Source organism: Pholcus phalangioides, unplaced genomic scaffold (assembly GCF_987345545.1).
Source record: "Pholcus phalangioides strain wild (caught in Gottingen) unplaced genomic scaffold, Ppha-v1.0 ptg000003l_1, whole genome shotgun sequence".
Lineage (NCBI taxonomy): Eukaryota > Metazoa > Arthropoda > Arachnida > Araneae > Pholcidae > Pholcus > Pholcus phalangioides.
This window is the reverse complement of record NW_028301596.1, coordinates 5,912,223-5,936,431: the sequence shown is the minus strand read 5'-3', so window position 1 is coordinate 5,936,431 and position 24,209 is coordinate 5,912,223. Positions and strand designations below refer to the sequence as shown.

At 39.5% G+C, this 24,209-nt stretch overlaps 4 protein-coding genes across 5 annotated transcripts in view; 1 reads left to right on the top strand and 3 right to left on the bottom strand.

Moving 5' to 3' along the window:
- Positions 1-22,722, bottom strand: part of LOC149087959 (furin-like protease kpc-1) — a 253,187-nt gene extending 230,465 nt beyond the window's left edge. Inside the window, exon 1 of one of the 2 annotated variants that reach the window (XM_089243124.1) lies at positions 21,751-22,722. In XM_089243124.1, coding sequence (XP_089099250.1) covers positions 21,751-22,014 — 264 coding nt within the window. In that variant the 5' untranslated portion in view covers positions 22,015-22,722. The remainder of the gene's footprint in view (positions 1-21,750) is intronic. The other variant, XM_089243117.1, reaches the window with a different exon arrangement.
- LOC149087962 (uncharacterized) lies at positions 4,542-7,164 on the top strand. The gene is made up of 5 exons (XM_089242097.1): positions 4,542-5,024; positions 5,117-5,793; positions 5,878-6,225; positions 6,309-6,649; positions 6,736-7,164. The coding sequence occupies exons 1-5, from the start codon at positions 4,542-4,544 to the stop codon at positions 7,080-7,082; spliced, it is 2,196 nt and encodes a 731-aa protein (XP_089098223.1). The 3' UTR covers positions 7,083-7,164.
- LOC149087961 (uncharacterized) lies at positions 7,099-7,808 on the bottom strand. Its single transcript, XM_089242090.1, has 3 exons — positions 7,663-7,808; positions 7,424-7,586; positions 7,099-7,335 (listed from the first exon to the last, which is right to left on the bottom strand). The coding sequence occupies exons 1-3, from the start codon at positions 7,806-7,808 to the stop codon at positions 7,099-7,101; spliced, it is 546 nt and encodes a 181-aa protein (XP_089098216.1).
- LOC149087960 (uncharacterized) lies at positions 7,860-11,340 on the bottom strand. The gene is made up of 9 exons (XM_089242081.1): positions 11,125-11,340; positions 10,966-11,028; positions 10,792-10,854; positions 10,498-10,706; positions 9,925-10,414; positions 9,156-9,832; positions 8,724-9,071; positions 8,300-8,640; positions 7,860-8,213 (listed from the first exon to the last, which is right to left on the bottom strand). The coding sequence occupies exons 1-9, from the start codon at positions 11,194-11,196 to the stop codon at positions 7,867-7,869; spliced, it is 2,610 nt and encodes an 869-aa protein (XP_089098207.1). The 5' UTR covers positions 11,197-11,340; the 3' UTR covers positions 7,860-7,866.
- Positions 22,723-24,209: the final 1,487 nt, after the last annotated feature.

The window sequence follows — 24,209 nt, the reverse complement described above, 5'->3', positions numbered from 1 at the left end:
AACGTGTTAGCAGCAGGATGAAAATTCATCCGTGATAGTGACACGCTACGATGATTTGGAAGGATATACAGAATTTTTATACAGCCCTCACAAATGCAAAAAAAAAAATCAATTAATAAAATTTGCTACTTTTTCTTCTGGAAGAAATTTGTTAAAACATTTGAATGAAAGTTTTTCCGAGATATCTCGATGATTGGATTTCTTGATTTTTGCCACTTTTCAAGTCCTAAAAAAAAAAATTTCAGAAATTTTGAAAGGGCAAAAAAATGGCGAAAAATTAAGAATTTTAATCACCGATAAGTCAGAAAATGTTCATTGAAATGCCAGCAGAGAGTGAAAAAAAATCATAATAGAGGTCATGTCCGTTAATGGGAGGTGTACGCTAACGGAGAATGTCCGTTTTGGAAGGGGGTTTCACTTTACATATATTTTCCTTTGAAAATTTGAATCTTTTTTATCTGTTTAGGCCAGGTACGCAGTGGACCTGATACGGTAAGGGCGGCATTGACCGACACACGATTTAAACTATAGTCACAATTTTTTGATATGGGATCCACACTGATTGGTTAAATTCAGGTTCTTAACCAATCTATGTTGATCTTTTATTCAAAAATTGTGACTACAGTTTAAACCATGTCGGTGAATACGGCCCTTAGTGATACAGCCTGTAACTTGACACGGATTGGTCAGCAAACCTGGCGGCTTTACGCTGTGTTCCCAGCAAAATAATTTCCTTGACTTTCCCTGACCGCGAAACTCCTAAAGAAAAATATATAATTCAAAATCTTAACTTCCTAAATGTTTTTCGATTTACGGAATTTTTCGCTGAGCTATTCTATATAAATATATTTTACATTTTCTCCGTCTCCATTTCTCATTTCCCTGACTTCCCAGTGACCTGGAAAGTCAAAATGAGTGAGTGTGTCACATGAGTGACACAAAGTGTCAAATGAGTTACTTACCTCATCGTGAAACAGTGACAATTTGCTTAATTACCATAATTAACCGTATATATATTCGAGTATACAATATGCCCGTTTGTGTATAAGCCGACCCCTCGCTCTTAAGAACCACAAAAACAGCAAAAAAAAAAAAAAAAAAATTAAAACCCGAACCCCCAAAAAAACTGTGATTATGCAGTTCAATAATACTGATTGAATTGATGGCAGATGACAGCACTACACATAATAAGCATAAAACTGAAACAAACCTCACGTTAGGTTCACAACACGTACGACGCACACTCCGGCGAGTATTCGTTAGAAATTCCGTAGAGGAATGTGTACGAGGTGCATGTAGGGTTAAGTAGTAATAGTAGTTCAATGATACTCTTGACTCAAGTTTTAAACCCTCCTTTTTACTACAATAATAGAACCAATGATAGTCTTAGAAAAATTTATAAAAAGATTTTTTTTTCATTCGACATACTGTAGTTCCTTAGAGGCCATTCACACACAAGTATTACATCAGCATCGATACGGGGGGGGGGGGGTTATTCGGATTTGCTGACTTTTGATGCCGGGGAGGGGCGAATGATGCTTACGTCATCAACCATCCTTTATAAAAATTTTAAATATTCTTAATGGCATCTTGCCATTAAGAATCCAAATACGTGTGCCGAATACGAGAAAAACTTTTCTCTAGTCTGTGGCCACGTGAACTAACATTCTTCTGATAAATCCTCTATAGAGCCACGTCAGTGATTTCTCAATGTTCCCCGGATCCTTCAAATGATCTGGAAATGTGTCCGAGCCGCTCAAGTGTTCTACAAATGTGTTGCGGGCCACTTAAGAGTGCTCTGGAACAGCGCAGCTCGTCACTCAAGCGATCCATAACTAAGCCGTGGTTCACTTAGGTAATCTGGTAATGTACCGCATGTGTGTAACTTGAGTAATGTACAACTGTAATACGGGCCGTCTAAGTGCTCTAAAACTGCGCCATACGTCACTTAAGGGATCTCTAAATGTGCTACGAACTGTTTGAGTGTCCTGGAACTGTGCCGCGAGTCACTCAAGTGATCTGTGAATGTGCCGCTTGGTTCATTTTTACAAAATTAGGTGTGACTAATTAGGTGGCGGGCCACATTTGGCCCACGGGTCATGAGGTGAGCAATGAATTTCTTAGAAACAAATTTTGAACCTTCAAATAGCATTGAAATTAACAGAAATTGATTATAAGAACATATAAAGGTATTTTTATTTCGAAATTTCAGTGTTTAAAATATTTTATGCGTCAAAAATAAATTTTTGATGGTCTAGGGGGGAATCTTTGATCCAAATATACGTTGGGAGGTGGGCAGAGCTGACTAAATTTTGCTGGCGGGGGGAGGGGGGGGTCAGAGTTTTGAGTTTTGCTGACTTTTGCTGACGGGGGGAGGGGTCAAAAATGGCTAAAAAATCTGCTGACGTAATACTCGAACATCCCCCTCAAACACAAGTATTATCTCGTAACGAAAATGTGTAGCTCAAATTTCTCCGGAGAGGTATCAAATCATGGGCTGTCAAATTTAAATTCTGTATTACACGGCATTCGATTCAAAAATAGTTCTTTTATGTAATTTCATTGCTTTGCGAATATCTTGAAGAATGGTTGATTTTTTTTTTTTCTAATTTTCTTCCGTCTCAAACTACAAGTGTGTGTAAATGTTGGAAAACTTTGTTATCGGTCTCAACACGCTTCAGAAACTCATATAAGAAAGAAAGCAAAAAAAAAAAAAAAAAAAAAGGACAAAAGATTTCTCGCTCCGACGAGCTGTATTAATCCGGGAAAAATTTTTCCATGACGTCAGAGATACAGCAGCGTCTTCAGGTTCTTCTTCTTCGTATTTTCTTTTTCAGTATGACATTTATTTTTACTTATAAGAGTAGTATCGGCAGCGGTTCACCGCCGGAAGTGACGTCACACTTCCGGTGTTGAGATATAGTACGAGGTGTCTTATCTCTTTTCCGGTGTTAAGTGGCAGCTGTTGTTAATTAAATGACTTCCGGTGTTGAGATATAGTACGAGGTGTCTTATCTCTTTTCCGGTCATTAAGTGACATCTGCTGTTAATTAACCGACTTCCGGTGTTTATCAAGTGACCTCTGTTGTGTATTAGGTGACCTACGCTGTTTATCTCTACAGAATGCCGACATCCGGTGTTTATTAAGTGACATCTGTTGTTAATTATCCGACTTCCGGTGTTTATTAGGTGACCTCCGTTGTTTATCTCCACAGAATGCCGACTTCCGGTGTTTAATAAGTGACATCTGTTGTTCATTATGCGACTTTCGGTGTCTTATCTCTATTAAGAGACAACCGCTGTCTTATCTCTATTGGTTATTAAGTGACTTCCGGACCTACCGTCGTATAAATAGCGCGGTGTGTGAGAGACAGACACCATTAGATTTTTCTTCACCGTCCTAGGTTGTTCGCTTTCTCTCATCGACTTCATCATTCTTTCGACTCGGAGCAAGATGGAAAATCGTAATGTAAGTACCTGTATATTCATCAATTCTAAATGCGCAGATATCGTGTTTTAATGTAGCGTATTAAATTTATGTTTTTTTTTCCAGAATGTTTTCGACGTGGAATCTGTTTTTGACAACAATTCAATGCCTGATGGTATCGATTGGGACGAGGTAACTTGATTTAATTCATATATTCAAAAGATTCACCTAGTATTGCTACTGTGTTTTAACACGGATGATTTTTATACTGATTATAATACTGTATTTTTTCTAGAATTCTAATCTGTTTGGATCTGATTTTACTATGGACGAGGCAGAACTGATACTCACCGAAAACCCGTTCTTGGAAGAAATAGATATGAACCAAGCTGAGAAGGTTAGTTTCAGTTGTCTTATGGCTTTTTCTTTTTCATTAGTTTCTTCCTCATATATGTACATACATATATTCTAACATTTATTCTCTCTCTAACAGGACCCCGTGGATCAGATAGGTCAAGGAAGGGATCCTGGCGAGGGTACATCAAGACAAAATACTGTAAGTTTTCTTGAAATAGAACATGTTTATTACTGATTATTTGACTGTTATATACAAAAAACACTTGTTTTCTCTCTTCACATATTCTAACATTTATTCTCTCTCTAACAGGAACCCGAGGATCAGATAGGTCAAGTAAGGGACCCTGGCGAGGGTACATCGAGACAAAATGCAGTAAGTTTTCTTGAAATAGAGTTTGTTTATTTCTGATTACTTGACTGTTACCCCATGAAACTCATTTTCGTTTTTTCTCTTACAGAACACGAAGCCATACGTGTTGCAGGAAAAGTCCCGCAAGAAAAATTTCCGCTTTAATGCGGAACAGATCACCTTCACAGCTCGAATACGAACGGAGGCGTTGGTGGACCCGTCAACTCGTTTAATAGCTGCTGTGGCATTTTTGCGAGCGTTGTTGAGGCAGCTGATAGACGAGACAACTAGCGGGTTGCACCCCGAGGACCGAATACGGTACGTATTTGTTAGATATTTAGGGACTGGATATTCAAAGTGACGAATTATTTGGAATAATTGATTATTTTCTCCTTTTTCAGAATCGTCATGACATCCGACAATTTGGACCGGCCAATCTCTACATCACTTGTTCCAGTGGCTTCGCTCACGATAGAGTCACTACTGGCAGTAATAATGAAAGTGCTGCAGAGTAAAAAATCCATACCACTGGACGACCCTTCCCTGAGGTTTGACGTTATCACAGTCAGATTACCACGGGGAGGGGGTGCACCAAGACGCAAGATCGCCAATATATCGTCTGACCGGTTGACAAAAAAGTCAATTATACGTATGCCCGAAGACGGACTCTGTTGTGCCAGGGCGATAGTTTTAGGTAAAGCCATCCTAGACAAGCATCCAAGGCTCTCGATGATAAAAGACGGGCGCAAAAATATACAGAGGGAGATGGCTTTGGACCTATATAGGGAAGCCGGAGTACCTGAAGGTCCTTGTGGTTTTGATGCAATCGCCAAATTTGCCGAGGTCCTGGACGTGCAAATATTCGTCAAGTCCTCCGAAGAATTTTACCAGGTAATTTATTATCACCGAGAATTATACTAATATTATATTATACAATATAATATATTCTTATATAATTTCTTACTAATGTCTTTTTTATGTAGGTGGTGTTCAAGACGGCCAGGAAGGACAAAAAAATATTTTTGTTGCTTCATGGTGGGCACTACGACCTGATAACATCTCCCAAGGCCTTTCACGCATCAAATTTCTACTGTCCGGACTGTGACAAAGCTTATGATCATGTTCAAAGACACAAATGCGCTACGAGATGCAACACTTGCTTCAGCGATGAATGCATCCTCGTCCACCCACAATTATGCAGGGATTGCCATAGGACATGTAGATCCGCCGACTGCTACGCAAGGCACAAGAGTCTTGAAGGCAAGAGCAAAACCTTTTGCCAACAATTCTACGAGTGCCCGTCCTGCAAAAAGTTTCTCGTGGAAAAAGAGCGGCCTCGAGGAAAACACGTCTGCGGAGAAAAATATTGCAGCAACTGCAAAGTTTTCCATCATGACGAACTACATCTATGCTCTCTCAAGAAGAAGACGGTGAAGGCCCCCACCGACAAGCTCATCTTCTTCGATTTTGAGACAGACCAGTCAACGGGGGAGCATATTGTCAACTTTGCAGTTGCTCAATATGCGGACGGCCAAGAGACGGTCTTCAGTGGCTACGACACCATCAACGACTTCTGTGCATGGCTGTTCCGCAAGGAACACAGAGGATACACCGCAATCGCCCACAACATGAAGGGCTTTGATGGCCAGTTCCTGCTCAAGTAAGTTTTTTTTTTCACTATTCGAAAATGTTTACATAAATATAATGTTACTGTTTTTTATGTGTTGTTTTTTTTCCTTTGTAGATATCTCCTAGAGCAAGGAGTAAAACCTTCAGTTGTGCCGTGCGGATCAAAGATTATGGCTTTGCGGCTGGACTCCCTAAAAATCCGGGTTATAGACAGCCTCAACTTTCTCCCGATGGCTTTGGCCAAACTACCAAAGACTTTCGGTCTAGAGGAGTTGAAGAAAGGTTTCTTTCCTCATCTCTTCAACAGACCAGAAAATCAGGATTACGATGGAGCCCTTCCGGAGAAAGCTTTCTATAACCCGGAAACATTCAACGCCGATATGAAGGCGAAATTCGATGGATGGTATGAGCAGAGAAAAAAAGGGAAATTCGTGTTCAAACACGAAATGTACGAATACTGCAAGTAAGTCCTTTTCTATATTATAATATGTTTTATTTATTGTTCTATTATTTCTTCACTGTACTTAAAATTTTTTATTTTTTTAGGTCAGACGTCGATATTCTTCGACGGTGCTGCTTGCAGTTTCGTGAGGAATTCCTGGAGCTAACCGGTGTCGACCCATTCCAATACCTCACCATAGCCTCGGCCTGTATGGCAACGTACAGGTCGAAGTACATTGAGGTGGGGTCAATTGGGATGGTGCCCGTCAACGGTTACGTGAATCAAACCAACAGCAGCCGCCTTAGTATCGAATGGTTGTCATACCTGGGTGAGAAGAACAACCTAAAAATTCACCATTCCAGAAACGGGACTGGAGAAAAAAGAGTGCTTGGTCTCAGCGTGGACGGTTTCTGTACCGAAACAAACACGGTGTATCTGTTTCACGGTAATTACGTTGCAGATTTTATTTTCAAAACTTTTTTTTTTCTCCAATTATTATTATTTTTTCATGTTTCTTTTTTTTCTTTTCAGGATGCTATTGGCACGGCTGCCCGCAGTGCTTCGATAGGGACCTGGTGAATCCCAGCACGCAGACATACATGTGGGAACTCCACAAGAAAACATCAGAACAAGAGCAGAAAATCCGTCAAGGCGGGTACAGGCTTGAAGTCATGTGGGAGCATGACTTCAATGCCATGAAGAAAACGGACGGGGGTCTGAAAAGTTTCTTGTTGGATTTCCACTATGTCGACAGGTTGGCACCCAGAGATGCATTTTATGGTGGTAGAACCAATGCCACCAAGCTGTTCTACCAAGGAACAGCAAAATACATTGACTTCACGTCATTATACCCGTGGGTCAATAAATACTGCAGGTAAGTACTTTAAATATTATTTATAAGTTATTATGACCATCACATGTATGAAATGTTTTTAAATGAATTTTCCTTTCATTTGCAGATATTCGGTTGGCCACCCCCGGATAATTACGGAGAACTTTGGGGAGCTGGGGTCGTATTTTGGTATCATAAAGTGCAAAGTACAGCCAACCCGAGGACTCCTGCTTGATTTTCAGGAAGGCGTTTATGTAGGGGGCAAAAAGACCTTCCCGAGATTCTTCGAAATGATAAACCTAGAAAAGAAGTTAAAACATATGACTACACAATATATTGCTAGAGTAATAAAGTGATGAGATTAAAGTGATGAGATTAAAAAAATACCTCGTAAATTTTCATCACGACGTAACCTTTTTCAACTGCCTTCTTGAGCTCTTCTGTAACCCATGTTCCCGTAATACACCTTTCCTCGTCGTTGTGGTGGCATTCGTTAGACAGTGTTTCCACGCACGAACGGCATAGGGGAAAAGTCAGCTTTCCGCCGGATCTAGAAAAAATGAAACTCATTAGTACCTGTTATAATGATATGTGAAAACAAATAAGAAAAAAATCATTCCATTTACCTGTATGGGAGTACGGGCAGATATAGTCCTCTTGGTGGCTGTACTTTGCACTTTATGATACCAAAATACGACCCCAGCTCCCCAAAGTTCTCCGTAATTATCCGGGGGTGGCCAACCGAATATCTGCAAATGAAAGGAAAATTCATTTAAAAACATTTCATACATGTGATGGTCATAATAACTTATAAATAATATTTAAAGTACTTACCTGCAGTATTTATTGACCCACGGGTATAATGACGTGAAGTCAATGTATTTTGCTGTTCCTTGGTAGAACAGCTTGGTGGCATTGGTTCTACCACCATAAAATGCATCTCTGGGTGCCAACCTGTCGACATAGTGGAAATCCAACAAGAAACTTTTCAGACCCCCGTCCGTTTTCTTCATGGCATTGAAGTCATGCTCCCACATGACTTCAAGCCTGTACCCGCCTTGACGGATTTTCTGCTCTTGTTCTGATGTTTTCTTGTGGAGTTCCCACATGTATGTCTGCGTGCTGGGATTCACCAGGTCCCTATCGAAGCACTGCGGGCAGCCGTGCCAATAGCATCCTGAAAAGAAAAAAAAGAAACATGAAAAAATAATAATAATTGGAGAAAAAAAAAAGTTTTGAAAATAAAATCTGCAACGTAATTACCGTGAAACAGATACACCGTGTTTGTTTCGGTACAGAAACCGTCCACGCTGAGACCAAGCACTCTTTTTTCTCCAGTCCCGTTTCTGGAATGGTGAATTTTTAGGTTGTTCTTCTCACCCAGGTATGACAACCATTCGATACTAAGGCGGCTGCTGTTGGTTTGATTCACGTAACCGTTGACGGGCACCATCCCAATTGACCCCACCTCAATGTACTTCGACCTGTACGTTGCCATACAGGCCGAGGCTATGGTGAGGTATTGGAATGGGTCGACACCGGTTAGCTCCAGGAATTCCTCACGAAACTGCAAGCAGCACCGTCGAAGAATATCGACGTCTGACCTAAAAAAATAAAAAATTTTAAGTACAGTGAAGAAATAATAGAACAATAAATAAAACATATTATAATATAGAAAAGGACTTACTTGCAGTATTCGTACATTTCGTGTTTGAACACGAATTTCCCTTTTTTTCTCTGCTCATACCATCCATCGAATTTCGCCTTCATATCGGCGTTGAATGTTTCCGGGTTATAGAAAGCTTTCTCCGGAAGGGCTCCATCGTAATCCTGATTTTCTGGTCTGTTGAAGAGATGAGGAAAGAAACCTTTCTTCAACTCCTCTAGACCGAAAGTCTTTGGTAGTTTGGCCAAAGCCATCGGGAGAAAGTTGAGGCTGTCTATAACCCGGATTTTTAGGGAGTCCAGCCGCAAAGCCATAATCTTTGATCCGCACGGCACAACTGAAGGTTTTACTCCTTGCTCTAGGAGATATCTACAAAGGAAAAAAAACAACACATAAAAAACAGTAACATTATATTTATGTAAACATTTTCGAATAGTGAAAAAAAAAACTTACTTGAGCAGGAACTGGCCATCAAAGCCCTTCATGTTGTGGGCGATTGCGGTGTATCCTCTGTGTTCCTTGCGGAACAGCCATGCACAGAAGTCGTTGATGGTGTCGTAGCCACTGAAGACCGTCTCTTGGCCGTCCGCATATTGAGCAACTGCAAAGTTGACAATATGCTCCCCCGTTGACTGGTCTGTCTCAAAATCGAAGAAGATGAGCTTGTCGGTGGGGGCCTTCACCGTCTTCTTCTTGAGAGAGCATAGATGTAGTTCGTCATGATGGAAAACTTTGCAGTTGCTGCAATATTTTTCTCCGCAGACGTGTTTTCCTCGAGGCCGCTCTTTTTCCACGAGAAACTTTTTGCAGGACGGGCACTCGTAGAATTGTTGGCAAAAGGTTTTGCTCTTGCCTTCAAGACTCTTGTGCCTTGCGTAGCAGTCGGCGGATCTACATGTCCTATGGCAATCCCTGCATAATTGTGGGTGGACGAGGATGCATTCATCGCTGAAGCAAGTGTTGCATCTCGTAGCGCATTTGTGTCTTTGAACATGATCATAAGCTTTGTCACAGTCCGGACAGTAGAAATTTGATGCGTGAAAGGCCTTGGGAGATGTTATCAGGTCGTAGTGCCCACCATGAAGCAACAAAAATATTTTTTTGTCCTTCCTGGCCGTCTTGAACACCACCTACATAAAAAAGACATTAGTAAGAAATTATATAAGAATATATTATATTGTATAATATAATATTAGTATAATTCTCGGTGATAATAAATTACCTGGTAAAATTCTTCGGAGGACTTGACGAATATTTGCACGTCCAGGACCTCGGCAAATTTGGCGATTGCATCAAAACCACAAGGACCTTCAGGTACTCCGGCTTCCCTATATAGGTCCAAAGCCATCTCCCTCTGTATATTTTTGCGCCCGTCTTTTATCATCGAGAGCCTTGGATGCTTGTCTAGGATGGCTTTACCTAAAACTATCGCCCTGGCACAACAGAGTCCGTCTTCGGGCATACGTATAATTGACTTTTTTGTCAACCGGTCAGACGATATATTGGCGATCTTGCGTCTTGGTGCACCCCCTCCCCGTGGTAATCTGACTGTGATAACGTCAAACCTCAGGGAAGGGTCGTCCAGTGGTATGGATTTTTTACTCTGCAGCACTTTCATTATTACTGCCAGTAGTGACTCTATCGTGAGCGAAGCCACTGGAACAAGTGATGTAGAGATTGGCCGGTCCAAATTGTCGGATGTCATGACGATTCTGAAAAAGGAGAAAATAATCAATTATTCCAAATAATTCGTCACTTTGAATATCCAGTCCCTAAATATCTAACAAATACGTACCGTATTCGGTCCTCGGGGTGCAACCCGCTAGTTGTCTCGTCTATCAGCTGCCTCAACAACGCTCGCAAAAATGCCACAGCAGCTATTAAACGAGTTGACGGGTCCACCAACGCCTCCGTTCGTATTCGAGCTGTGAAGGTGATCTGTTCCGCATTAAAGCGGAAATTTTTCTTGCGGGACTTTTCCTGCAACACGTATGGCTTCGTGTTCTGTAAGAGAAAAAACGAAAATGAGTTTCATGGGGTAACAGTCAAGTAATCAGAAATAAACAAACTCTATTTCAAGAAAACTTACTGCATTTTGTCTCGATGTACCCTCGCCAGGGTCCCTTACTTGACCTATCTGATCCTCGGGTTCCTGTTAGAGAGAGAATAAATGTTAGAATATGTGAAGAGAGAAAACAAGTGTTTTTTGTATATAACAGTCAAATAATCAGTAATAAACATGTTCTATTTCAAGAAAACTTACAGTATTTTGTCTTGATGTACCCTCGCCAGGATCCCTTCCTTGACCTATCTGATCCACGGGGTCCTGTTAGAGAGAGAATAAATGTTAGAATATATGTATGTACATATATGAGGAAGAAACTAATGAAAAAGAAAAAGCCATAAGACAACTGAAACTAACCTTCTCAGCTTGGTTCATATCTATTTCTTCCAAGAACGGGTTTTCGGTGAGTATCAGTTCTGCCTCGTCCATAGTAAAATCAGATCCAAACAGATTAGAATTCTAGAAAAAATACAGTATTATAATCAGTATAAAAATCATCCGTGTTAAAACACAGTAGCAATACTAGGTGAATCTTTTGAATATATGAATTAAATCAAGTTACCTCGTCCCAATCGATACCATCAGGCATTGAATTGTTGTCAAAAACAGATTCCACGTCGAAAACATTCTGGAAAAAAAAACATAAATTTAATACGCTACATTAAAACACGATATCTGCGCATTTAGAATTGATGAATATACAGGTACTTACATTACGATTTTCCATCTTGCTCCGAGTCGAAAGAATGATGAAGTCGATGAGAGAAAGCGAACAACCTAGGACGGTGAAGAAAAATCTAATGGTGTCTGTCTCTCACACACCGCGCTATTTATACGACGGTAGGTCCGGAAGTCACTTAATAACCAATAGAGATAAGACAGCGGTTGTCTCTTAATAGAGATAAGACACCGAAAGTCGCATAATGAACAACAGATGTCACTTATTAAACACCGGAAGTCGGCATTCTGTGGAGATAAACAACGGAGGTCACCTAATAAACACCGGAAGTCGGATAATTAACAACAGATGTCACTTAATAAACACCGGATGTCGGCATTCTGTAGAGATAAACAGCGTAGGTCACCTAATACACAACAGAGGTCACTTGATAAACACCGGAAGTCGGTTAATTAACAGCAGATGTCACTTAATGACCGGAAAAGAGATAAGACACCTCGTACTATATCTCAACACCGGAAGTCATTTAATTAACAACAGCTGCCACTTAACACCGGAAAAGAGATAAGACACCTCGTACTATATCTCAACACCGGAAGTGTGACGTCACTTCCGGCGGTGAACCGCTGCCGATACTACTTATAAGAATACGAAAAAAATTAACAGGAAGGTTTTTCTCTCTCCTACGTAGCTTCACACAGTGTAAAATATTAAAGTATTAAGAAATTATTATTATTTATTTTTTTTTGCAAATTTCACTCCGTAATATTAACATGCTTCTCCGAGTGTGAACACGTGTTACTTGCTCCTGCAATAATAAACAGGTTTCTTTTTCCATAAGAAACTAGCTTTTCTCTTCCCCCTTTTTTTTTCAATATTATTATTACTATAGTTTCTTCACAGAAATGAGGCTCTTCAATGGGTTTATGTAATCAGACGAAACTGGTTCCAAGAAAAAAAATATCATTTGCCAATATTCTTTTTGTCTTAAGAAAGGAAAGACGAGGAAACAAATAGAAACGAAGCCTGTTTCGGAAATTCGGAAATTAGTAAAATTAGAACTTATAAGAAGCATCCGACGACGAATTTAAAAGAGATACCGTATATACTCGTGTATAAACTCGTTCGTGTATAAGCCGACCCCCCCCCCCCCACCTTGGCGACCACCAAAAGGATAAAAAAAATTGGAAACCGATTCTAAAAATGCCGATTATAAAAAATTACATTGTAGTAAAAAATTCGTGTTTCTAAGATACGGGGTTTTTTTTTAATAAAAATATTCTATCTGCTTCCATAGCTTAGATGGTAGAGCACTCGTCCGGCAAGCGGTGTTTCGCTTGCCGAATCCCCCGTGGTGGCAGGGATGAATTTTCTTCCTTGTAATCATCAGAAATAACCTCCAGAAGTAATCAGTATTTCAATGAATCTTGTAAAATAGAGTTTGTCTGATTTTACTGTCCGCTATCGGGGAGTGAAACACACTGAAGCCCTATTCCCCGGGACCGGGGATCAGAAAAGTGTCCGTTAACGGGAAGTGTGTGTGTATTTTTATTTAATTTTAAAATCAACCATAGAATTTTTATTCCTTTTCGGAGAATTTTCGTGAAACGCTCCATATACATATTCGCTCGAAGAGCCATAGATTTGATACGGTACTGTCCGCCGTTGAACGATGAATATTGATTAGTTGAAAACACGATGGACACGAGACTCTGGGGGGGGGGGGGCTTTCGTCGAATATTTGGCTTCGCTGTGTAATATGTATACATGTATGAATGGTAGTCTCTTCATTTTGCGAAAGGGAGGGAGATCCTATAAAAGATCAAGTTTCGGTTGTTAAATGCGAATAAAAGACCGAATCCGATACGTGGAGCCCGACTTGAATAGAAAATCCCCCGTTGAACGTCTCTTTTCCATTATATTCGCCCATGTCGGTTGGCGTTATCTCCGGGGAAAAGTTTGCCCAACTCAAATTTTATGTTTACATTGAGGATAAAGCACCGAGAATTTATTCAAATAAACAACTCTCGTGTTATCTAAAAACATTATAATCACTGATGGATTTTCATGATGAAAATCATCATTACGCTTGTTTAATAAGTTTTGCGATGAATTATGTTGGTACAGTAAGACCTCGGTATAACGTCATCAGGTCTATAACATTACTTTTTATTGGAAAAATGATCAAAACTTCCAAAATATTTTTTCCTCCTCGCATTTAGACACCCCACACTTTACGTGATAGCATTAAAACTTTTTTTCCCCCATCGTATCAATGGCTACAGCATGAGCGGAAAAGCATGGTTGTACGAAATGTTCAATCTGCTTGCCCGGATATAAGAGATGGCTACCGTTCGCGGGCCACAAAATGTTGTAGTTATCGTGCTTTGTGGATCGATACTTTTTTTGTGGAAACTCCTTTGACGTAGGGCTGTCTTAATGCAGGGGCTGACCTGGGCACTGCCTTGGGTCTCTTGGTTCATAAGGGGGGTCTCAGATGACCTTGCCATAATGACATAAATTATGTCCAAATCATACAGGTCTTAGTTTATTGCTTGACCAGAAGCACCCCCCTCCCACATGATGCTAAGATGCTAAAGTATGGCTTTGTTTTCGTGGGGCCGAGTTGAACCCATTTTGTGGGCCACGATATGTGCACTTGGCTATGGGGAGGAGGCGATAAAACCCGTTCCGTTCTATAAACTTTTTTTCCATAAAAACTGACCCGTGTATAAAGGGCGAAACACACTGCACTTTCTGTGATGTGGGAATTCCATGTCACCCAATTTCCACGAACCAGAATTCTGACATGAGGCGAAATTACGTCAAGTCAGTATAGCATGTTTCGGCCTTATAAGCCGATTTTCAGAACAAATGAAAGATTTCTTCTGAATAAAAGACTCGGCTTATCAAGGGCTTAGTGAGGGGGGGCGGGACTTGGGGGCCTGGTCCCCCCCCCCCCCGAAATGTGAGAAAATGACCGAAAAAAGGGAAAAAGATGGCCAAATCCATTGTTCTGTCACTTTGGTCTCCCCCCCCCCCAAATGAAAGTGGTCCCCCCCCGAACGAAATTTCTGGCTACGCCCCTGCGGCTTATATATATATACGAGTATGGGAATTTCGAGCTCATATTTGTTGTGGGTACGCAAACCATTTGCCCAATGGTTGAGATCTAGGAATTTGTAGCAAGATTATACAATTTCAGTAGTAAGAGGGAATTAATCATGACGGAGTATAGCATAGCTGGGATATTTAACATAATCATAGGCTGGGTGAAAAAACTTTTAGGATTAGATATGGAGTTAGATATGGTTTAATCAGATTCCGATCAAGGATTAGCTGGCTACATAATTGTCTACATTTATAATATGGGTAACAGTCCAGCTGGATTATAATACCCATATTATAATGCTTCTCAATCGACGTGCTATTGCCTTCTTTCTTTCAAACCGAGCACAACTCCGGTCTGTCGTCGACAATTTACTACCCAATGAGTTATGCCGGAAGAGTGCATGTGTACCTAACAGTTTGTGTGCGTATCTTGTGTTGTGCGTGAATATTTTAGTGCTGCTATCAATTTCTCAAACTATGAATGATGTGTAACGATTGAGTATTTGTACCGTTGTAGAGAGATCGGCTTGCATTCGCGCTATGAACCAGGAATTAAAGGAAGCCAAACTTCGCATCAAAACCAACTTCCTGCTGTTTCCTGGTATCGGGCCTTGAAATCGGCAAAATTATGCCGTGATAGGTTTACTGAAAACTTACCGTTTGATTTTTGCCAGTTTTTCTCACCGTGTTATTTCCCGTGCATTCATATTTTACGAATAATACTGATATTTGTGGCAGGGCTTAGCAAGTCCATGTGCCAGATCACCGTGGCGACCAAGAAATTGACATTGGCACTTTATTATTATTGTTTTATGTATGACAACTGAATTGAAGTCTGTGAGGACAGCACAAAAGTAACGGAAGTTATGTCAGCGTGTGAGCTAGAATGGAAAGGGAACTATAAAAGCCATGGACAAGTCAAAGAATACACTCTTTTTGATCGACTTTGTCGGAGAAAAAATGCTTGATGCCTATGAAATTTCGCTGGCACAATTTTTTCTTTAAAGATTTGTCAAGCCCTAATTCAAAGATTAAAACGTAATTAGGGTTGCAACCATTTCGGAGCCTCTCTGGTTTTTGGCCCGAAACACGTAACCCGCATACCCTCCTGGTTTGGTGGCCCTTATACACATTATGCATTATTAAATTTGAAGCAAGAATTTTTATTAAACGTTGTCCGGACATTTGTAAAAACTTTTGTAATTTGACGCCTCAGCAGGCAATCAACAAATATTTATAACGAGGTAAAAGGTTGTTTTAAAAATGATGGCCAAAAAAAAATGTCAATTTTTCAGGCGCCATCTGCGGTTGTACTATAAAGATTAACGACTCGAATGCTTTGGCAACTGAAAATTTTTACAATGGCGCTTGCAATACGCAAATCTTTTTCATAAAGAAAGTGACTGATTGACACTAATTGGCTTCTGAACCCTCCAACTATACCTGCATCACAAGTTTACTAAACAACATTAAACGAATCTATACTCATTAGTTTAGGAAGCCAGTTGGAAAAAAAACCAAAAAACATTGCACAGGAGGGGGATAGGATAATGCTTGTAACCCTAGTAGGAATAGTAATGTAGCGGCGATACGTTGAGCATATTTCAGCGTATCGTCAAACTAGGACTTGACAAATCATAAGCACAAGGTCGTCATTGCGACTACAGAATCAGTTTTAGCGCCTAAATTTTTCTACATTTACTTGCTAAATATGGAGGCTAATAATGGAGGATGACGCAAAGTTTTCTGATTTCACTGTAACGTCTTTAAACGTGAGAACGGGTTATTAAATTCCGGAAAAAAAACAACAACAACAACATTATTTATAACCAGTTTTCTTGAAAATGAATCATGCTTGGCTCCTAAGAAATTTAGCAGCTAACTAAATATTTTTTAGTCCTAATTTAACGATGCAAAATGTTGTTAAGTGGTTGGCTATATACACGAGAATTGTTAGAAGAATAATTCTCAATGATTTTCGTCCCTCGGCACACATACCAAAAAAGACCTTTTTTTTTTTTTATTGTTTGCTGCGATCGTTCTCATTTTCCGGTGGCACACTTCTTCAACACCGGTTGGAGGGAGATACACTGCGTACCGATTCAAAACCGGTGCATTGAAATGACCGAAAGAAGAAGCGCAGGGCAGATTTTTTTTGGCAGCGAAAGGTCACAAAAACACCTCCGAATACAATCCAAAGTCACCTACGCATTTAAAAATAAAAATTCCAAAGAAAACTTCGCATTTAATCATCCAAATACTAAAACAAAATAGAACGAAATTGGATTTGAATAGAGAAATAAGCAGTCGGAAAATATATTTCGAAATACATAAATCCTTTAGAAAATTCAATCTTTCTTTTTAATGTATAATTCGTATTTTTTTTGGCAAAAAAGGGATTTTTTTCTCTCAAAGGGGAAAAAAATATTGCAAAGTATGTTATTCAAAATATTTTCTTTTCTCATCTTTTTCTGTTGTTCTTTAAAGCGAATGGGAATTCCAAGATTTTAAAATAAAAAGAGGATTATATGAAAAGGGGGAAGGGATTTTTAGTGGGTAATTTTCGTTTTTTAGTGTAGTTTGGTACTCTCCGAAGAAATATTTGTGATGAATTGATGAAATTTTTCATTCTTTTTAATGCGTTAATGTAATGATATATTCGTCCACGATTTCGAAAAAATTTCACGTTGCTATAACGAAATGGAAAAGATTAGGAGAAAGTAGTTTTTAAGATATACGATGCTTACCAATGTTAAGAAATGGTTTTGAAATTTTTTTCGTGGCTGCAATATTACAAATGTGGTGATTTAAAACGCCCATATATTATGGCTTAAGAGTCATTCTTCCACTTTTTCAGGAGCTTAGTTCGTACTGGACAGGAATATGCTGTACGGTTTTGGAGACCATGCTTACAGAGGGACATATACAGTCGATCCCGCTTATAACGTTTTTGAAGAAACCGTAACTAAAAACGTTGTAAGGGGTCATTGAAGTATTACGTCAGCATCGGGGGGGGGGGAGGGGGTTTCGGATTTGCTGACTTTTGATGACAAGTGGGGGAGGGTGGTTGAAGGTTACGTCATCAACCACCCCTTTTTGAAGATGTGAAATATTCTAAGCTGCTGACGAAATTTTGCTGGGAGGGGAGGGGGGGGGGTCAAAAATAGCTCAAAATCTGTTTACGTAAGACTTGGATGGCCCCTAAGCGGGAAATTTCTATAAGAATATTATAAGTCATAGTTTTACACCTACCATAGCTTTTTTTTATGTCCTTTTTAATTTATTAACAAACATTAGGATAATTATAGAGGTTTAATAAGAAGTAATTATTTTTGCTATAACAAACTATAACATTCAACTTTCCGGAAAATCTGGATAACATCATATGTTGCACATTTTCTTTCCTTTCCACAAAAAATCGAAAAGTTTCCAGTCCTTTAATTGCTTTTTACAAACTTGCAACTGGAAGTGACTGTACTTATCACTGACAAATTTAAAAATCTCAATTTTCCCCTCTAAACTTAGAGCTTTACTTTTTAACTTGCTCTGAATTCACCAAAATCTAATGTTGTTAGTTGCTTCATTTCCCAAAATTTGAAAGGGCATGAAAGCATCGTATTGGCAGTTCTATGAACAATTAAATTCGAAGAAGTAAAGTAGAGCAATCCGAGTTTTCTTATCTGAAAAAGCCGCTTTTAAATGCTACTTGATGCGGCGTCTGAAAATATGTGAAGTTGTTGATATTTTGTGTTCATGTCACTCTTTCGCGGCTTGATTTTGTATCAATAAATTCACAAGCGGATGCGAGAGACCGCCGTTCATTCCTTTGTTATATGCAGCCGTCTATAACACCACTGTGAGAAGATTCATTTTTTGGAATCGATCTAATATGGCAAATTTGAATGAGACCGCAACGGAAGAAAATATGCCACCTCTTCTGAAAACTTTTTCTAGATCTTATCTGTTGGTCTTCCTATTCAGATACATAACTTCGATCAACCTTCTGTACTTGAACAGTGGTAAGGGTAATTATGTTGTGCACACTATATACTGTTGGACAAAGTGAGAGAACAAGGAAAAAAATTTTTCAACGATAGCACAATCATCGTTTTCGCTTCTTTACATGAAGGAAACGCAAAAAGATATGCTGATTTCAAGGGAAGAAAAAGTTCGGGAAATGTGAATTTTACGATTGTTGTAAACGGGAATAGCAAAAAAAATTAAACGTTGTATCCGGGAGAAGTTAACATTATCGATGTAGGAAAAAAGTAAAATTCATGAAAATTAGTCGTAGAAAATGTCCTAAGCAGGATCGACTACGTGCGCTCTTGTTGGTGCACGGGGCTCTCAGTGTTATCCGAAAATACAATTTTGAAGTGTAATTTCACTTCTCTCCAAAATTTTATGGGCTATTTTTGTAAAACGAAGTTTTTTTTTTTCGTTTAGGCAGTGAGAAATAACGCTATTAAAAAAAATTGAAGAAGAATTTCCACTCGTCACTGGAATTCGGAGTAAAATTGAGTGATAACTTGCACGAATCACGCCTCTAAATGCGTATTGGCGAACTTTGACGGGGCTTGAGCTATCAAGAAAGACTTGATTTCTTGAATATGTTTACATGGATGAAAACAAGTGTCGATGGAGATGCAGTATGATGGAACTGTTTAAAATTTGCAACGCCATTTATAGGATGGACCATGAGTTATTAATACACCGTCAATCAAGTGCTTCGACAAGGGGACACCACTATCATTTAGTAAGGTACAACTCCAGGTTTTGGTCTCTAATAGGGTTGTTGAAAAATGGAATAGCTTATCTCCGGGGTCGTTAATTCTAACATAATTGATATGTTTAAAAAAAAGTGGAACAGGCACATAGTGGGATAAACCGAGAACCTATCCATACTTAGGTAAGACAACCATGATTTCTGTTATGGGGCAGTGTTATATTAATTAACACTCTATTAATAATTAAGTAATTACTTTATCATAATTATTATGTTTTTGGCAAAGCGTTGAGAAGTGGGGGACACCCCTCAGTTCTCCGTCAGTATTTGACTACACACACACACACGGTAAAACACTAGCCGGCAGATTCTGTGCCCCAAAGGACATCAACAAAGTAGACCGGGAAAAAAATGCGCATAGACAAGAAGCGGTTGTGCATTTCAGATGGGTTTTATGCATAACCCTTGTGCACCGATTTGAATGAAATCGTAAGAAATATGGGCTCTATTAAATTTTGAGAAAAAGTAAATAGGCTATAAACTACTCCCTGGGGTTATTTCTTGTTTCCACAGCCGTAATCGTTAATGACATTTCATATTTTATAGACATGCCGCGCGCACTTTTGCCCAATCACCGTTTTTGTCGGATCTTCGACACATTCGCTCCTTGAAGAACGATCCAAGATACAACTTTTAGACCATTTTCTCACTTACGACTTGTCTGTGTTTTTAGTGTAATCTCATAATATATAAGTACTAATTTACACAATAACAAAAATATTCAAATCCCCACCTTTAGAACATTATTTTGAGAATATCCGGTAAACTCTTAATGAAAGCCGTATTTTTTTGATGTTATAAAATGATGATGATCGGAAAAACACTATATCATGGCGTGAAAATTTGCATCAGTTTAGTAGAGAGTTAAAAGTAGTAAGAATATGAAATTTAAGTCTTTCGTAGAGAAACGATTGTAAATGTGGGTGGCGATCATCGAAAGACGCGAAAACCTTGATAATTCGATATTAATGATATAATTTGTACTTGCCGTCACATTAAATGCAGCTCTTTTTGCATGGGGAGCTGATGATCCTAATATTATAGTACAGTGTTTCTCAAAGTGTTCGTCGTGGCTACTAGGAGCGGCCTAACTTTGTCAGAGGCGTCGCGAAAAATATCTACTAAATTATTCTGGGGAGTCACAGATGAACCATGAATAGGGCAAGAAAGCTGCTAGTGACAAAAATTTAAGAAAAACTGCTGTAGTAGGTCGTAAACACTAAGACATTTACAGGGGTAGGGCGGGTAGGCACAGCGTACTATACCAATACCTTCGAGAGCAGAGCTACCGTCTGCTCTAGACGGTATTGACTATACCCCAGGAAAGCAAATTTTAAGAATGAGTGTCATGGGCGGATATACAGGGTGCGTGTCAAAGATGGAGCTAGACTTATCTAATGTATAGGCGTATATATGAAATTAAATCATCATCATCGTGTGCCCCCTCCCAGACTTTCGAATCTATATCCGCCTATGAGGAGAGGGCAGCAAAATTTGTATAGCCTGTAGGTGGTAAAATCATAAATGTGCCACTGCCCCGAATAATTATGTCAATGAGTGATCAAATGTTATGTCACACGCGTGATCTAGAAATTTGCAAGTACGTGAGCGATCTACAGATCGAGGGACCAGGTTAGACAGTGACCAAAAAATGTGACCTAGAAACTGAGGGATCAGGTGAGCCAGTGAATAACCATATGACCTAGACCTAGAGAACTAGGGACCAGGTCAGTGAGTAACCAAAAGATCGATTTAGAGCATATGCACACATGTGAGTTCCCAAAACTTTGTGAGAAAGAAGCATGTTAATGACCAAAATAATGTCCATGTGTGTGTAAGCATCGGAGTGACCAGAAAGATCACCTAGAGAATGAGGTACCTGGTAAATGAGTGACCTAAAGAGAAAGGGGTACTAAGTGAGTGATCAACTATAACAGTCACTTAGAGAGTACGTGGACATATAAATGGTAAAAAAAAGTGACCTAGAGAGTTGTGTGAGCACGGAAGTGACCAAAAGAGTGGCTTAGAGACAGACGCCTATTTATAGGGGCGATGGGGAGATATGGCCCAGGGCTGCGAATTTGAGGAATGAGAGTCCAAGAAAATTAGACTTGGATGGGAGGAAGAAAACGTCAAAACTTGTGTGGCCCACAGGCGGCAAAATCACAAATCCGCCTCTGTTCGAAAAAGTTTCGGTGCTACCAATAGCCAGTGACGTTACTATCAAATGCAAGAGGAGCACTCGTCGGCGAAAACACTCACAAGGCGCCAAGTTCAAGGGCGCGCGCACGAATGGAATGCCCGGAGAACACAGCCCTGATGTGACAAGACGTTTGTAAACATTGGAAAACCAATGATCACAAGAGAGAGAGAAAAAAAAAAGAAAAACAAAAACCGCTCAACTTACCTTTGAGACGAACGTGAAGCCGTGTCTCCTAGCAAGTTCTTTGGCAAGTTCGGGTCCACCGCGGACCTTGACGACGAACTGATCCGTGTAAATCTCTGGAGATGCGTCGAAGACCTCGTCCTCGTTATAATCCATGTGTTTGACACTACCACCACTACCACCACCACCACTTCCAGCAGCACCAGCTGAGGACATGTCCGACACGACGGCCAGTAGACAGCACAATATACTAAAATAACGCGTCCGTACGACGACAACACACATTGTAGTAATGAGAAGCACGTGAAGGAGGCCACCAGCGAGTTGCACGTCTCACCATGTGCCGCTTGCGGGATTCCAAAATAATAATAATTATGAAACGGAGGGAAAACCTGAAAAAAAAAAATCCCACCCAGAAAATTTTCTTCTTTTCCTTCCGAAGGAAACAAAAACAAAGGATAGAGAGTAATTATATATTGAGACTGCTACTATACACACACACTACCACTTCTTATATTTCTTGTAATTAATTGAATTGTATAACGAAGGATTCAACATATTTGGGACTTTTCAATGGCTTGGAACTTCACACCACAATGTCTTCTAGTTCGTGACCCACCGCTGCTGGTCAACGGCAACATGTTGCACCAACACGCAGGAAAAAAAAAATTAAAAACAACTAACTAAATTAAATTAAATATTGAACGAACCGAAAATTTTTTCCTCGAATTCCGACTTGAGAAATTAATTAATCACATGTTAATTAATTATTTTTCTCGATGAATTAATTTGACGTTCCCACTGGGAGTTGACAAACTGATCCGTAGCCTTATACGGTTCTATTGTTGAATTTGGCGAGATTTGATGAGAGGTTTAATTAACAAAAGAGGATTAAAAATATGGATGAAGAGAGAGAGAGAGAAGGGATTGGTTCGTAGAGAGAGAGAGAGAGAGACGCGGTTTACCGTGTGCCGTCCAAACACTGACTGACTTGTGACTTGACGAAACATATCGTGGAAGAAGGAACCTGTTTGGCAGCTATGGTGAAAACGGGGAGGGTGGAAAATTCGCCACGGCAGCGGGCGGCTGGCGGCGTTATCTGGTTGGCTAACTTTTGATGCTATACTTTTTCCCGCCATACATAATGATAGTGTGTGTGTATTAAAGGTTTTGATTTTCTCTGTGTGGATCTCTTCTGCTGCGGGTGTCTAAAAAAGTATGATAAAACAAAGAGAGTGGAGGAGGCTGTTTGTCGCCATTGAAGGGGCAAGAATTTTTGATGTTTTTTGGGCATCTTTACTTTCTACATTCTACTTTTTTTTACGGCCTCAAAATGTTTTTTTATTTATTTATATTTTGAGCTGCTTTTTTTTTTTAAATGATTCACTAAAAATCTGTCAACGAAATGTTTTGTGTATAGGGGCCATTCAAGTATTACGTAAGCAGATTACGCACAGATAAGATCTAGAAAAAGTTTTCAGAAGAGGTGGCATATTTTCTTCCATTGCGGTCTTATTCAAATTTGCCATATTAGATCGATTACAGAAAATGAATCTTCTCACAGTGGTGTTATAGACGGCTGCATGTAACAAAGGAATGAACGGCGGTCTTTCGCATCCACTTGTGAATTTATTGATACAAAATCAAGCCGCGAAAGAGTGACATGAACACAAAATATAAACAACTTGACATATTTTCAGACGCCGCATCAAGTAGCATTTAAAAGCGGCTTTTTCAGATAAGAAAAATTGGATTCCCTCTACTTTACTTCTTCGAATTTAATTGTTCATAGAACTGCCAATACGATGCTTTCATGCCCTTTGAAATTTTGGGAAATGAAGCAACTAACAACATTAGATTTTGGTGAATTCGTTTAGAGGGGAAAATTGAGATTTTTAAATTTGTCAGTGATAAGCACAGTCACTTCCAGTTGCAAGTTTGTAAAAAGCAATTAAAGGACTGGAAACTTTTCGATTTTTTGTGGAAAGGAAAGAAAATGTGCAACATGTGATGTTATCCAGATTTTCCGGGAAGTTGACTGTTATAGTTTGTTATAGCAAAAATAATTACTTCTTATTAAACCTCTATAATTATCCTAATGTTTGTTAATGAATTAAAAAGGACATAAAAAAAAAGCTATGGTAGGTGTAAAACTATGACTTATAATATTCTTATAGAAATTTCCCGCTTAGGGGCCATTCAAGTATTATGTAAACAGATTTTGAGCCATTTTTGACCCCCCCCCCCAGCAAAATTTCGTCAGCAGCTTAGAATATTTCATATCTTCAAAAAGGGGTGGTTGATGACGTAAGCAACCTTCAACCACCCTCCCCCACTTGTCATCAAAAGTCAGCAAATCCGAAACCCCCTTCCCCCCCCCCCTCGATGCTGACGTAATACTTGAATGACCCCATAGTGGTACCTGGAGTTAGGAGTTTAATTAGCTCATGAGAGTTACTATTACAATCGGCCCAGCTTAA

Excerpts from the sequence above, each read along its gene's own strand:
- LOC149087962 (XM_089242097.1), top strand. The coding sequence starts at position 4,542 with ATGACATCCGACAATTTGGACCGGCCAATCTCTACATCACTTGTTCCA. Across the intron at positions 5,794-5,877 it reads GATGGCCAGTTCCTGCTCAA|ATATCTCCTAGAGCAAGGAG; the intron begins GTAAGTTTTTTT and ends TTTCCTTTGTAG. Across the intron at positions 6,650-6,735 it reads CACGGTGTATCTGTTTCACG|GATGCTATTGGCACGGCTGC; the intron begins GTAATTACGTTG and ends TTTTCTTTTCAG.
- LOC149087961 (XM_089242090.1), bottom strand. The coding sequence starts at position 7,808 with ATGAATTTTCCTTTCATTTGCAGATATTCGGTTGGCCACCCCCGGATA. Across the intron at positions 7,587-7,662 it reads CTGCCCGTACTCCCATACAG|ATCCGGCGGAAAGCTGACTT; the intron begins GTAAATGGAATG and ends CATTTTTTCTAG. Across the intron at positions 7,336-7,423 it reads TCGTGATGAAAATTTACGAG|GTTTATCATTTCGAAGAATC; the intron begins GTATTTTTTTAA and ends CTTCTTTTCTAG.
- LOC149087960 (XM_089242081.1), bottom strand. The coding sequence starts at position 11,196 with ATGGACGAGGCAGAACTGATACTCACCGAAAACCCGTTCTTGGAAGAA. Across the intron at positions 10,855-10,965 it reads GTACATCAAGACAAAATACT|GAACCCGAGGATCAGATAGG; the intron begins GTAAGTTTTCTT and ends TCTCTCTAACAG. Across the intron at positions 8,214-8,299 it reads CACGGTGTATCTGTTTCACG|GATGCTATTGGCACGGCTGC; the intron begins GTAATTACGTTG and ends TTTTCTTTTCAG.